The sequence below is a fragment of the Scyliorhinus canicula genome, chromosome 21 (genome assembly GCF_902713615.1).
Source record: "Scyliorhinus canicula chromosome 21, sScyCan1.1, whole genome shotgun sequence".
Lineage (NCBI taxonomy): Eukaryota > Metazoa > Chordata > Chondrichthyes > Carcharhiniformes > Scyliorhinidae > Scyliorhinus > Scyliorhinus canicula.
In genome coordinates, this window is record NC_052166.1 from 63,253,753 (window position 1) to 63,267,526 (window position 13,774).

The window sequence follows — 13,774 nt, forward strand, 5'->3', positions numbered from 1 at the left end:
GGGGGGGGGGGGGGGGGTGGGGTTGCGCAGGAGTGGCTCCCCGGCTTCATCTCAGTGGGCCGCAAGATTGAAAATCGGGCTTGATCACCAACTACGGCTCTGGAATAAGATTGAATACATTTAATACTCGCCGAGTATTTCACAATGCGTTTTGGAAAATGTTGAATCATCAACTTCAAGTGGTTAAAAAATATAAATATTTACACTTGATTGGACGCAGAGGGAGCGCACGCCACTCACGTGGTTTATGTGGCACCTTTAACAAAATTAAACATCCCACGTTGCTCATCAGGAGCACTTATCGAATAGAATTTGACCCCAAGCCGCATAAGGAAGTATCAACACGGGTTACCAAAAGCTTGGTCAGATTTTAAGGTGCGTGTCTTAAAGGAGTAGAGAAAGAGGCAGAGAGCGAATTCCAGAGGTCAGGCAGCCCAAGGCCTGGACACTAATAACACAGCGAAAAGAAAGAAGAGGAGCTGAAGAGACTAGAATTACAGGGCACAGACACCGCGGAGAGTTCTGGGGGCCGGAGAAGGTGACAGAGCTCGGTACTCCCTCAGCGGTGTCCCTTCGCATTTCAACATTTATTCACGGAATGTGGCCCTCGCTGGCCAGGCCAGCATTTATTCTCCGTCCCTCATTGCCCTTGAGGAGGTGGTGGGGAGTCACTCCCTGGAACGGCTGTGAACCGAACGCCTTGCCAGGCCATTTCGGAGGGCAGTAAAGAATCAACCACATTGCTGTGGGTCTGGAGTCACCTATGGGCCAGGCCTATGTAAGGACCACAGATTTCCTTTCCCCATTAGTGAACCAAACAGGGAATTATGGCAATCTGGTGGTCTCGTGGGTTCCATTACGGAGGCTAGCTTTTTAATCCCAACGTGACTATTTAAGTGAATATGACGGGATTTCAATTCACATCTGTGAATCATTAGTCCTGGCCTCTGGATAATTAGCCCAGTAACTTGGTAGTCAAGAAAGCATATGGAATGCTTGCCTTCATTGGACGGGGCATCGAGTATAAAAACTGGCAAGTCATGCTGCAGTTGTATAGAATCTTGGTAAGGCCGCAATTGGAATATTGCACACTACTCTGGTCATGGAGGCCTTGGAGAGGGTGAAGAGGAGTTTATCAGGATGTTGCCTGGTCTGGAGGGGGTTAGCTATGTAGAGAGGCTGACTCGGACTGATAAAGGTCTACAAGATTATGAGGGGCGTGGATGGAGTAGATGGGCAGGCATTCTTTGCCAGGGTGAAGGGGGTCAGTCACCAGGGGGCATAGATTTAAGGGCCGTGGGGCAAAGTTTAGAGGAGATGCGTGAGGCAGGTTTTTCACACAGAGGGTGGTGAGTGCCTGGAATGCGCAGCCTGGGGAGGTTGTGGAAGCAGATACATGAATGCCGTTCAAAAGGCATCTCGACAAATACATGGATAGGATGGGTAGAGAGGGATACGGCACAAGGAAGCGCTGAGGGTTTTGGCCAAGGGTGGTATCATGACCGGTACAGGCTTGGAGGGCCGAAGGGCCTGTTCCTGTGCTGTACTGTTCTTTGTACAAAGCTACCTTGCAATGTTTCCAGGGGAGGAGGATGGTGACATAGTGGTAATGTCACTACACTAGTAATCCACAGGCCTCGGGCCAATTCTCTGGGGACACAGGTGCAAATCCCACCAGTGCAGTTGGTTGAATATAAAATTCAATTAATCAGCCTGGACTGCAAAGTTAATCTCAGTAACGGTGACCCTGAAACTATAATCCATTGTGGTGAAGACCCATCTGGTTCACTAATGCCAGGGAAGGAAATCCTTGCCTGACAGGTGATTCCACACCCACAGCAATTTGGTTGATCTTAACTGTCCTCTGAAATGTTCAGTTCAAAGGTAGTTAGGAATGAGGAACAACAGACTGGCAATACTAGAGGAACTGACAGAGAGGTTCCAACTGACCAGGGCAAATGAATGAAGATATATGCAAGTGAAAAACTTCTTACATAGGGAAACAAAGACATAGCCAAGACCATCGCAACAATCGCTATTAGAGGACCTACTGGACGTGGACATTCTAGGGAGGGGAAACTGCAGCGACCTATGCGGGCGACTACTGGGAAGGGCACACACACACCACTGGACGAGACAAGGGAAAAATGGGAGGAGGACCCAGGGTCTGAAATAGGGTGGGGACTTTGGGGCGAAGCACTGCACAGGGTCAGCTCCACATGCGCAAGGGTAAGCCTAATGTACACTTAACCAGAACCTGAATGAGGCGGTCCTTCCCGAAGGTGGAGGATGAATGTGAACGGTGCCAAGGAGGCCCGGACAACCACGCCCACATGTTGTCCCAGACTTGTCGGGTTCTGGACAGCCTTCTTCGAGGCGATGTCCAAGGTGGTGGGGATGAGGGTGGAGTCGTGCCCGAAAGTGGCAGTATTCAGGGTATCAGAGCAGCCCGATCTCTTCTTGGGGAGGAGGGCCGACGTCCTTGCCGTTCCCTCCCTAATGGCCCACCAGAGAATCCTGCTCCGCTGGCGATCAGCAGCACCACCTGAAGCTGCAGACTGGCTGTCTGACCTATCGGAATTTCTCCAGATGGAGAAAATTAAATTCGCCATCCGGGGGACGGAAGAGGACTTCTACAAAACATGGGAGCCATTCACCAATCTGTTCCAGGGCCTGTTTGTAGCCAACAGCCAATAAGTCAGAGGGAGGGGAGGGGGAACCACAGAAGAAACACAGACACAATGAAAAAAAAAAGAGGGTGGGAGGGGCAAGGAGGGAATAAAGAAGCACAGAACCTAACCATACCTAACACAAAACAGTACACGTAGCACCATGCCACCCCAATACGGCCAGATTGGAAGATCCAATGAGCAAAGAAGGCGTGCCAGATAACAGGAAGGGGAGGGGCAGGGGGAGGGGGAAGGGGCATGGGGAGGAGGAAAGAGATGGGGTGAGGTAAGGGGCATGGGGAGGTGGGAGGGCATGGGGAGGAGGAGGGGCATGGGAAGGGGGAGGGGCATGGGAATGGGAGGGGCATGGGAAGGGGAGGGGCATGGGAGGGGGAAGGGGCATGGGAGGGGGAGGGACATGGGAGGAGGGGCATGGGAGGGGGGGCATGGGAGGGGGAGGGGCTTGAGAAGGGGGCATGGGAGGGGGAGGGGTATGGGAGGGGGGGAGGGGTATGGGAGGGGGGGAGGGGCATGGGAGGGGGGAGGGGGAGGGGCATGGGAGGGGGGAGGGGCATGGGAGGGGGGAGGGGCATGGGAGGGGGGAGGGGACAAAGAAGCACAGAACTCAAAACTGGGCACTTGTTGAGAAATATAAATTGTAACTGATGTATACGGGGAATGTTAACCAGTGTATATAGTTTCTGTGTATTTTCACGTTCATCTTTGCTTTATAAAAAGAAAAACGCTAATAAAAACATTTTTTAAAAAAGGAATGAGCAACAAGTGGCGACTTTGCCAGTGACACTCACATCCCATTAAAGAATAAAAGTACGGGCAAAAGGCTGTGTGGGGGGCGGGGGGGTGGCTTATGCAACATAATCCGTCAAAACGCTTTCTTAAGCCCACTTCTGATGTGTCAAAACTCACCGCAGCCACATCCACGAGGCTTGTGTCAATCGCTTTGTTTCCACTGGTTTGCTTTTGCTTTGGTCTGTCGAGTGGTGATGCGAGATCAGGTTCTTGGAGCTGATCGCTTGCAGCTGCACGATATTAAGAGAAGCAACACAAAAATATTGTCGAGAGCGTGCTAAATATATCAGATTTATGAAGGTGCCCCAAGGCACAATGGATCAAATGGTCTGTAAAATGAGCCAGTCTGAAGTGTGTCACTAGAATAATGATGCTGTCCTTGAAACCAGGAATAAGAATAAAATCCCCAGCAGGCACCTGGATTACTTTTAAATCACGTTACTTTGTTTGCTGGTATGCTTTGTTTCATAAAAAGTTAAAGATCGGTTTGGGGTCACCCAGAGCTTCTGAAGATCTCCTGGCTATGAATCATTTGCTTCTTCACCCAAACCACAAGCCTACCCGCTAACCAAACAATCACCTATTCATATTTATACAGCACCTTTCACTGAGTGAAATGTCACAAGGCATTACAAAGTTTGAGACTGAGCCACATACAGAGATATTGCGAAGCCATATGGACTCAAAACGTTAACTCTGCTTCTCTCTCCACAGAGGCTGCCAGACCAGCTGCGTTTTTCCAGCATTTCCTGCTTTTATTGAGGGGAGATTAGGTCAGATGATCAAAACCTTGGTCATCCCAACCTATTCTGTCCCAATTCTAACCCAAACTCCAATCCCATTCTAACTGCAACCCCAATCCCATTCTAACCCAAACTCCAATCCCATTCTAACTGCAATCCCAATACGCATCCAACCCTAATCCCATTTTAACACAATTCCATTCTATCCCCCAATCCCAATCTAACCCCAATTCCATAGTAACCCCAATCTGACCCCAATCACAATCTGACTCCAATCCCAATCTGACCCCAATCCCAATCTGACCCCAATCCCATTCTGACTCCAATCCCAATCTGATCCCAATCACAATCTGACCCCAATCCCAATCTGACTCCAATCCCAATCTGATCCCAATCACAATCTGACTCCAATCACAATCTGACCCCAATCCCAATCTGACTCCAATCCCAATCTGACCCCAATCCCAATCTGAACCCAATCCCAATCTGACTCCAATCACAATCTGACCCCAATCCCAATCTGAACCCAATCCCAATCTGAGTCCAATCCCAATCTGACCCCAATCCCAATCTGAACCCAATCACAATCTGACCCCAATCCCAATCTGAACCCAATCACAATCTGACCCCAATCCCAATCTGAACCCAATCCCAATCTGACTCCAGTCCCAATCTGACCCCAATCCCAATCTGACTCCAATCACAATCTGACTCCAATCACAATCTGACCCCAATCCCAATCTGACTCCAGTCCCAATCTGACCCCAATCCCAATCTGACCCCAATCACAATCTGACTCCAATCACAATCTGACCCCAATCCCAATATGACCCCAATCCCAATATGACCCCAATCACAATCTGACCCCAATCCCAATCTGACTCCAGTCCCAATCTGACCCCAATCCCAATCTGACTCCAATCACAATCTGACTCCAATCACAATCTGACCCCAATCCCAATCTGACTCCAGTCCCAATCTGACCCCAATCCCAATCTGACCCCAATCACAATCTGACTCCAATCACAATCTGACCCCAATCCCAATATGACCCCAATCCCAATCTGAACCCAATCACAATCTGACCCCAATCCCAATCTGAACCCAATCCCAATTTGACTCCAATCACAATCTGACCCCAATCCCAATCTGACTCCAATCACAATCTGACCCCAATCCCAATCTGACTCCAATCCCAATCTGATCCCAATCCCAATCTGACCCCAATCCCAATCTGAACCGAATCCCAATCTGACCCCAATCCCATTCTGCCCAGTTTCAGGCTGTTGGACTACAATTCCCATCCTGCCCCCGGCGCCAGGAAGATGGCGCCGCCCAGCCCTCAGTCCAAGCCCCACCCCCTGCCCAAGCCCTCCCCTGCTAGCCCCTCCCCCTGTCCAAGCCCCTCCCCTGCTAGCCCCTCCCCCCTGCCCAAGCCCCTCCCCTGATAGCCCCTCCCCCTCCCCGGCCACTCCCCCAGCCCAGCGCCTCCCTCCCAGGCCATCCCCTCCCCCCCAGCCCCGCCCCTCCTCTCGTTCGGCGCCCCCGCCGGTAACGGGCAGAACTCACCGCCGCGGCCTACCGCCTGCATGCTGGATAGGCGGCCGCTCTCGCGCCCATTGTCCTGACAGCGAATCTGCCGCCTCCCCACGATCCCGGCGGCTGAGCGGCGCCCCGCCCCCTTTCCCCCGATCCCCCTCCCCCAACCTGCCGCTGATTGACAGCCAGCGGCCCCGCCCCGCGGAGGGATGGTCCATTGGAACTTGGGGGGGGGGGTAGGGAATCAAACCATTCCTCCAGAAAATATTCAGTCTCTTAGAACTGCAAAATCTTTTGATTGATTGCTATAAATACCAGATTAAATATAACAGTAATTAGAACCATTGCTTTAAATCTTTGACAGGTGCCCCTTCCTCCCCCTCAACAAGAGTGACATTTAGTAGTTGCGCATGCACCTTGTTCAAGCTGTCACACTGAGCCTGGCGCGGCCATCTTTTATAAAGGCGGAATTCAGCCAGAAACTACAACTGGGAGAAGAATAATTAATTTTTTTAATTTTTCCAATTAAGGGGCAGTTTAGCCTGACCAATCCACCTACCCCTGCACATCTTTGGGTTGTAGGCATTGTGGTGATATGCATCACTGTAAATACACAAGGGGTTAATGTAAATACACCACAACTAAGTAAACATTAGAGGGAGCACCAGAGACGGCATGACACACAGACATACAGCTAATGAACACATAGAATAGAACACGACCAATGGGCAGTCAAGACACCCAGAGGTGACATTACCACAAGCAACCCATATATAAGGACAGGGCACACATGCTCTGTCTATTTCCACAAGCGACACTGAGTAGGACAGGGGCAGATCAGAAGCATCACACCCACCACGTGGCTCAGAACAGACTGGTTAGTTAGACTGAGTTACTAGAGCAACATTAGCAGGAGAGTCAAACTCATAGAGAACTGTGCTAATGGTTCAATAAATCACATTGAACTTACTTCAAAGTCTGGAGTATCCTTTGGTCAAAGTTGCATCGAGTTGCAGCATGTGTTATCCCAGAGTACATAACACATCAGGAGTGAGACCCACGCAAGCTCCACATGGACAGTGACTCCAGGCCGGGATCAACCCCGGGTTCTCGGTGCTGTGAGGCAGCAGTGCAAACCACCACGCCACCAGGCTGCCAGCAGGGAGAATAATTACATAACAGCTCCCTGGTATGACACGTACAATATAAGCTAAATTGTCCAGGAGGTTAAAAATATCAAACTGCTCCCATTCCAGACAAAGGCACACTCAGTGTTGGTGAAATTAAATTTGGCTTGGAATTACCAGCTCGTTTACTCACCCCTGATGTACTACCTGTTATATTATGTGATCGTAAAATGTTGTTGCTCTTTGCTTTACTTCCAGAATGGTCTGATGGTTAGATTTCAATGAAACTACCAATCTTCAATTCATGGGGCTGGTTTAGTACAGTGGGTTAAACAGCTGGCTTGTAATGCAAAACAAAGCCAGCAGCGAGGGTTCAATTCTCGTATCAGCCTCCGACTAGGAGCTTTTCACAGTAACTTCATTGAAGCCTACTTGTGACAATAAGCTATTGTTATTAAAACAAATTATATTTAATGAATAAGAAATATAAATACTAATGAATTCATTCACTCTACAGAACTATAACTGATGATAAAGTAATTCAGAAGAAGTATTAACTGTATTTAACTACACGTGCCAACAAAGCTATATCTAACACTCTGCTGTCTCACTCATGGTTCGAAGATACCCAAGATCCTAGAATCATAGAATTTATAGTGCAGAAGGACGCCATTCGGCCCATCAAGTCTGCCCCAGCGCTTGGAACGAGCACCCTATATAAGTCCACGCCTCCACCCTATCCCCGTAACCCAATCTAACCTTTTTGGACACTAAGCGCAATTTATCATGGCCAATCCACCTAACCTGCACATCTTTGGAAACCAGAGCACCAGGAGGAAATCCACGCAGACACATGGGGAATGTACAGACTCCACACAGACAGTGACCCAAGCCGGGACTGGAACCTGGGACGCTGGAGCTGTGAAGAAACTGTGCTAACCACCATGCTACCGTGCTGCCCCTCTGAGTTCAGTTTATATACACCTGAATCTTGTGCTGCCATCTAGTGGTTGTCCAACACTATGATGCAGTTGTTCACCCTTCATATACCATCAGATATACAAATCACTACGCTACCAGGAATATTGTATGGTTGTAAGCTCTCAAATTCACCCCCTTCCTTTAGGGAAGGCCACCAGCTGTCCTTACCTGGTCTGGTCTGGCCTACATGTGATTGCAAATCCACAGCGATGTGGTTCACTCTAAAATGCCCTCAGAGATGGGCAACGCCCACATCCCATCAACAAATTTTTTAAAAGAGGCAGGGAAGTGGATGGGGGAAAAACAAAGGAGCAGTTCTGCGATAACAAGGACGGTAAGTGTAATGACTTAGACCAGGCCTTTGAGATTGGCCAATCAGGGACCTCTTCTTTGTATATAAGAGGGAGTCAGATCCTCTGCAATCCCAGTGTAGCCAGCAAGCTGAATGCACCTGGTTGTACTGCTGTTGGTTTTGTTAATAAAGGGATTATGGTGATGGGACTCCTGGATCCATGGCCTTATTACAGTAAGAGAGATCCAATGACTAAAGGGATGATAGTACAAGAAGGAGATGGCAATGGGACAGGTTTAATGGGACTGGTGAGGGAGAAAAGTGAGTTAGAGAGATAGTGAGGTGTAGGGAGGGAGGGAGAGGAGAGGCATTGAGGTGTAGGGAGGGAGGGAGAGGAGAGGCAGTGAGGTGCCGGGAGGGAGGGAGGAAGTCCGAGAGGCAGTGAGGTGTAGAGAGGGAGGGAGGGGAGAGGCAGTGAGATATAGGGAGGGAGGGAGGGCGAGAGGCAGTGAGAGGGAGGGAAGGCGAGAGGAAGTGAGATGTAGGGAGGGAGAGAGTCAGTGAGGTGTAGGGAGGGAGGGAGGGTGAGAGGCAGTGAGAGGGAGGGAGGGCGAGAGGACGCGAGGTGCAGGGAGGGAGAGAGTCAGTGAGGTGTAGGGAGGGAGGGAGGGCGAGAGGCAGTGAGAGGGAGGGAGGGCGAGAGGACGCGAGGTGCAGGGAGGGAGGGGGAGCGAGAGGTAGTGAGGTGTAGGGAGGGAGGGAGGGAGGCAGTGAGTTGTAGGCAGTGGCGGACTGGGTCTAAAAATATTGGTTGCCAGGAGACAAAGGGGGCCCACCCACAACTACAATGCTATCATTTAATTTTCATAACGAATAAATAGAATTTTCAAAAAATACATATGGAAAAAAGGGTACAATTAAAATTTTTGTGGAAAACATGTGTATTTCTTAGTAATTACAGTGTACATGTACTTTACATATTACTGGCAGTAGATACCAAATGTAAATACAGAATGTTATAATTGAATTTTTTTTTTTTTTTTTTTAATTTTAAGTAATTGGTTGATATTTTTAAATAGTTTACTGCACAATTTACACATTAACAGATAGTTCAAAAGCACAATAGAGCATTGCATGCAGTCCACTATATTAAGAGCAATCGTTTGTGTTCACTAGACGATTGTGCGAATCTGCCAATAATTGGTTCTGCATCCAATTCATCTAACAATTCCTTTTCAATGGATAGCAACATGTATGATTCCAAATTCTCTTCAGACAGCGAATTTCTTAACCTTGTCTTTATGATCTTTAGCTTTGAAAATGTCCTCTCACATTGGACTTGAGTAACTGATAGTGTGCAGATGACTTTATAAAGTTCATAAAGGTTATCATATGCCTTGTCATGAAGTCTGTTGGATGCCAGAATTTTTAGTACACACGATGGGCAAGTGCTGCAAATTTTACAATTGTAGCAACTGGAATCCATATTCTCACCATCATTAAGCAATAGCTTTAATACATCAAAGTTTGAAGCAAAAGAAAACAATTCCAATATTACTTGATCTTTGCTGATTTGTGGAAACAGTTTAATAATACCTTCCAATGCTTCATCTTCAAGGCCCTTCTCTGCAATAGTTTTAAACTTTGCTGGGTCCAAGCAGGACAAATCTTTATACAACTGTTTGTGTTGTACAAAGCGTGATTCTAGTGACTCAACAATGCGATCTATTATTAGGTTAAACACATTTACTCGAAAATCAGCTAGAGAATCTGAGGAATTTCTTTCATCATCAATAAGCTCATCTGCCATTCTTTTTTTTCCTCTGCCTCTTAACTGGCAATGCTGTTTCCAATGCACCAATTTCCAATGTTTGATTTTCATCCATATTCATCTGTGAAATCCTGTCATTACATTTATTTACAAATTCCAAAGCCTTGCTGTGAACGTTATCAAATGTTCGTCTGTTCCTTCAACTTTGTTGTAGCTGAATCTACCAAACTCCATGCAGTAAACATATCTAAACCACTTGTCTGTAGATAACTTGCTAACGGGGTTGTAGTTTCAAATATATACAAGTAAGTAAATGCTGCCAATATTGTTTCAAATTTTAGAAGACTTTGAAGTAAAACATTTGCTTCATGTTTTGTTTTTGCATCAAACTTTTCTGAATCTTGTATCATTGATAAGCATGTCAATAGATTTACGAAAATACTGGCAGCGGCATCATCAAAACGTCCAAATATAGTTGTTGCTGCATTGGATTTTCCTGACCATCTGGTCTCACCAATTAGCTTTAATCATTTAATTTTTTCTTGTCCTAGATGTTTTCCAACAACTTCTATCCATACAGCCATTCTCTTGTATGATGCTTACTCAAAAGTTGCTATATTCTGGAGCAAATTGAAAAAAGAAACTGCAGGCACAAAACATTTTGTTGTTTCAGTTACCATCAAATTCAAGACATGGGCATAGCACCATATATGAACATGTTGATCAGCCACATCAGCAATTTTACTTTGTAAACCATTATACTGGCCATGGTAGCTTGCAGCGCCATCTGTACTATCAGATAAACATTTTTGGGGGTCAATTTTAAGATGCTGTAATGTTTCAATCAATAGATCAAAAAGTCCCTGTCCTGTACCATCATATTCTTCATAATTTTGATTAACATGTTTATAGTTGTTTTACTCAGGTATGTAACAAGTCCACCACGGCCTTTACTTTGAGCCTTTCCTTGTTGCTCTAATCGTTTGATTCTTTGTTTAGACTTGTTTTGCACTGCAGAAACGTGGGCTGCCATAATGGGGTCATATTTTGCCATCAACTGCACTGTAGCTAAAAAATTGCCATGATTCAGAACCTCATTATCTAGAGTGTAGGCCGATTCATTTCTGTGACCTCAAAAAGGAAGTGCTTGCTTGCCTAACATCTTTATGATGTATATAATCCTCATGACAATATTTCTCTGCTTCAATACTTCTTCTTTCCTTTTAATTAGTGATGCTGCAAAAAATTTATCTAAGATGCCATCATTAACCACACTGATATATTGCTGAGCATTTCTGACATGTGTTGTTGTCGATGTAAAGTCAAGCTCTGGCTAATACGCCTGTAGTCACTAAAGCCACGTACAAAGGGTGATGGATTACAAGTGTTGTGAAACTCAAAGGCTAAGCAGTATGAACAATATAAGCATCTATTTCCTTTGTTATATGTTAGCCATTTTCTTGGGACTGAGTCATTCATAATTTTCCTCTCATACAAACGAGCATCAAATGGCAGATCATCAAGTGGCTGAAGTGGATGTTCAGCAAAAACTGTTTTAGCTTTGCTCGTGATGGATATTGGAAGATTCCAGTAATTGATCTTTCATTTTCTTGCTTAGGTTCATTTACAGGATGTCTTTCAGGAACCAAGTCATTTATGCTTGAAGGAATATCTGATTCCCTGTCACTAGTTGAAGCTATGTGTTCAGATGTTGCAACTACAGGCAGTACAGATACCGGAACAAGGAAGCCAGAAGAAATATTGGGCCTGGGTTGATTAGTAATGGATGCACTTGTATTTGTCTCTACATTCAAAGTAGCTCTTCTCTGTTCTTGTAACTCGCATGTCATTGCATCATCACCATGAGCATTGTTTCTTTTTTTTTTTTTTTTTAAATAATTTTTATTGAAAGAGTTTTTCCATACAAACATTTACCCCTACTAATTTTTAAATTATTTACAACACAATCCCTCTAGGCAAATGTCCCTCCCTCGCCCGCCCTCTCGCGCGCACCAGTCCTCCCCCCCCCCCCCCAGGCAACCTTAACAAACAAGGCAGCCTACAGTTTCAGACATGAGCAGCGAGCAGACTTGCCCGCGTTACAGTCGTGCATGTCCCCCCACGACCCTTGCTGCCCCCCCCTCCCCTCCCCCCCCCCCCCCCCTCCCCCCCCCCCCCCCCCCGGGTTGCTGCTGCCACGACCCCGAACGTCTATCTCTGATCTAAAAAGTCAAGGAAAGGTTGCCACCGCCTGGCGAATCCCTGTACCGACCCTCTCAGGGCAAATTTGATCCTTTCTAGCTGAATATAGCTAGCCATATCGTTAATCCAAGTTTCAACGCTTGGAGGCCTCGCGTCCTTCCATTGAATTAATATCCTTCGTCGAGCCACTAGGGACGCAAAGGCCAGTATTCCGGCCTCCCTAGCCTCCTGTACCCCCGGTTCTACCCCGACCCCAAAGATCGCAAGCCCCCATCCTGGTTTGACCCTGGACCCCACCACCTTCGACACCGTCCTTGCCACCCCCTTCCAGAACCCTTCCAGCACCGGACATGCCCAGAACATATGCACATGGTTCGCTGGGCTTCCCAGACATCTGACACACCTGTCCTCACCCCCAAAGAACCGGCTCATCCTTGTCCCCGTCATGTGAGCTCTATGTAGCACCTTAAATTGAATGAGGCTCAGCCTCGCACACGAGGAGGAAGAATTGACCTTCTCCAGTGCATCCGCCCACGTCCCGTCTTCTATCTGCTCTCCCAGCTCCCCTTCCCACTTGGCTTTCAGCTCCTCCCCTGATGCTTCTTCCGCCTCCTGCATTATCTTGTAGATGTCTGATATCTTCCCCCCTCCGACCCAGACCCCCGAGAGCACCCTATCACTCGCCCCCTTACTGGGGAGCAGGGGGAACCCCTCCACCTGCCGCCTAGCAAATGCCTTCACTTGTAAATATCTGAACATGTTTCCCGGGGGGAGCTCAAACTTCTCCTCCAGCCCTCCCAGGCTCGCAAACCTCCCCTCTATAAACAGGTCCTTCAGCTGCCGTATGCCCACCCTGTACCAGCTCTGAAATCCCCCGTCGATGTTCCCCGGGATGAATCTATGGTTCCCTCTTATTGGCGCCGCCAACAGGCCTCCCATTTCCCCCCTGTGTCGCCTCCACTGCCCCCATATCTTGAGGGTGGCCGCCACCACCGGGCTCGTGGTGTACCTCGTGGGGGGGAGCGGCCATGGTGCCGTTACTAGGGCCCCCAGGCTTGTGTTGCCACAGGACGCCCTCTCCATTCGTTTCCAAGCTGCCCCCTCCCCTTCCATCATCCACTTGCGCACCATTGACACATTTGCCGCCCAGTAATACCCCGAGAGATTGGGTAGTGCCAGCCCACCACTGTCCCTACTCCGCTCCAAAAAGACCCTCCTCACCCTTGGGGTGCCATGCGCCCACACGTAGCTCATGATGCTACTCGTCACCTTTTTGAAGAAGGCCCTAGGGAGGAAGATGGGCAAGCACTGAAATAAAAACAAGAACCTTGGGAGGACCGTCATTTTGATTGACTGCACCCTCCCCGCCAGCGACAACGGTACCATGTCCCACCTCTTAAATTCCTCCTCCATCTGTTCCACCAGCCTGGAAAAGTTCAACTTGTGGAGGGTCCCCCAGTTCCTTGCCACCTGCACCCCTAAGTACCTAAAGCTCTTTCCTGCTCGCTTGAAGGGGAGTCTCCCAATACCCTCTCCCTGATCCCCCGGGTGTATCACAAAAACCTCGCTTTTGCCCAAATTTAGTTTGTACCCCGAAAAGTCCCCAAACTCTGCTAATAGTTCCATTATCTCCGGCATTC

The 13,774-nt window shown here is 47.9% G+C and overlaps 1 protein-coding gene across 8 annotated transcripts in view; it reads right to left on the minus strand.

Annotated features, from left to right (window-relative positions):
- Window positions 1-5,897, minus strand: part of LOC119955772 — a 53,459-nt gene extending 47,562 nt beyond the window's left edge. For 7 of the 8 annotated variants that reach the window (XM_038782310.1, XM_038782315.1, XM_038782313.1 and 4 more), the window contains exons 1-2: window positions 5,792-5,897; window positions 3,597-3,709 (exon numbers count right to left, since the gene is read on the minus strand). In XM_038782310.1, the coding sequence (XP_038638238.1) occupies window positions 3,597-3,709; window positions 5,792-5,813 (135 nt within the window). In that variant the 5' untranslated portion in view covers window positions 5,814-5,897. The remainder of the gene's footprint in view (window positions 1-3,596; window positions 3,710-5,791) is intronic. The other variant, XM_038782309.1, reaches the window with a different exon arrangement.
- Between the last annotated feature and the right edge of the window lie 7,877 nt (window positions 5,898-13,774).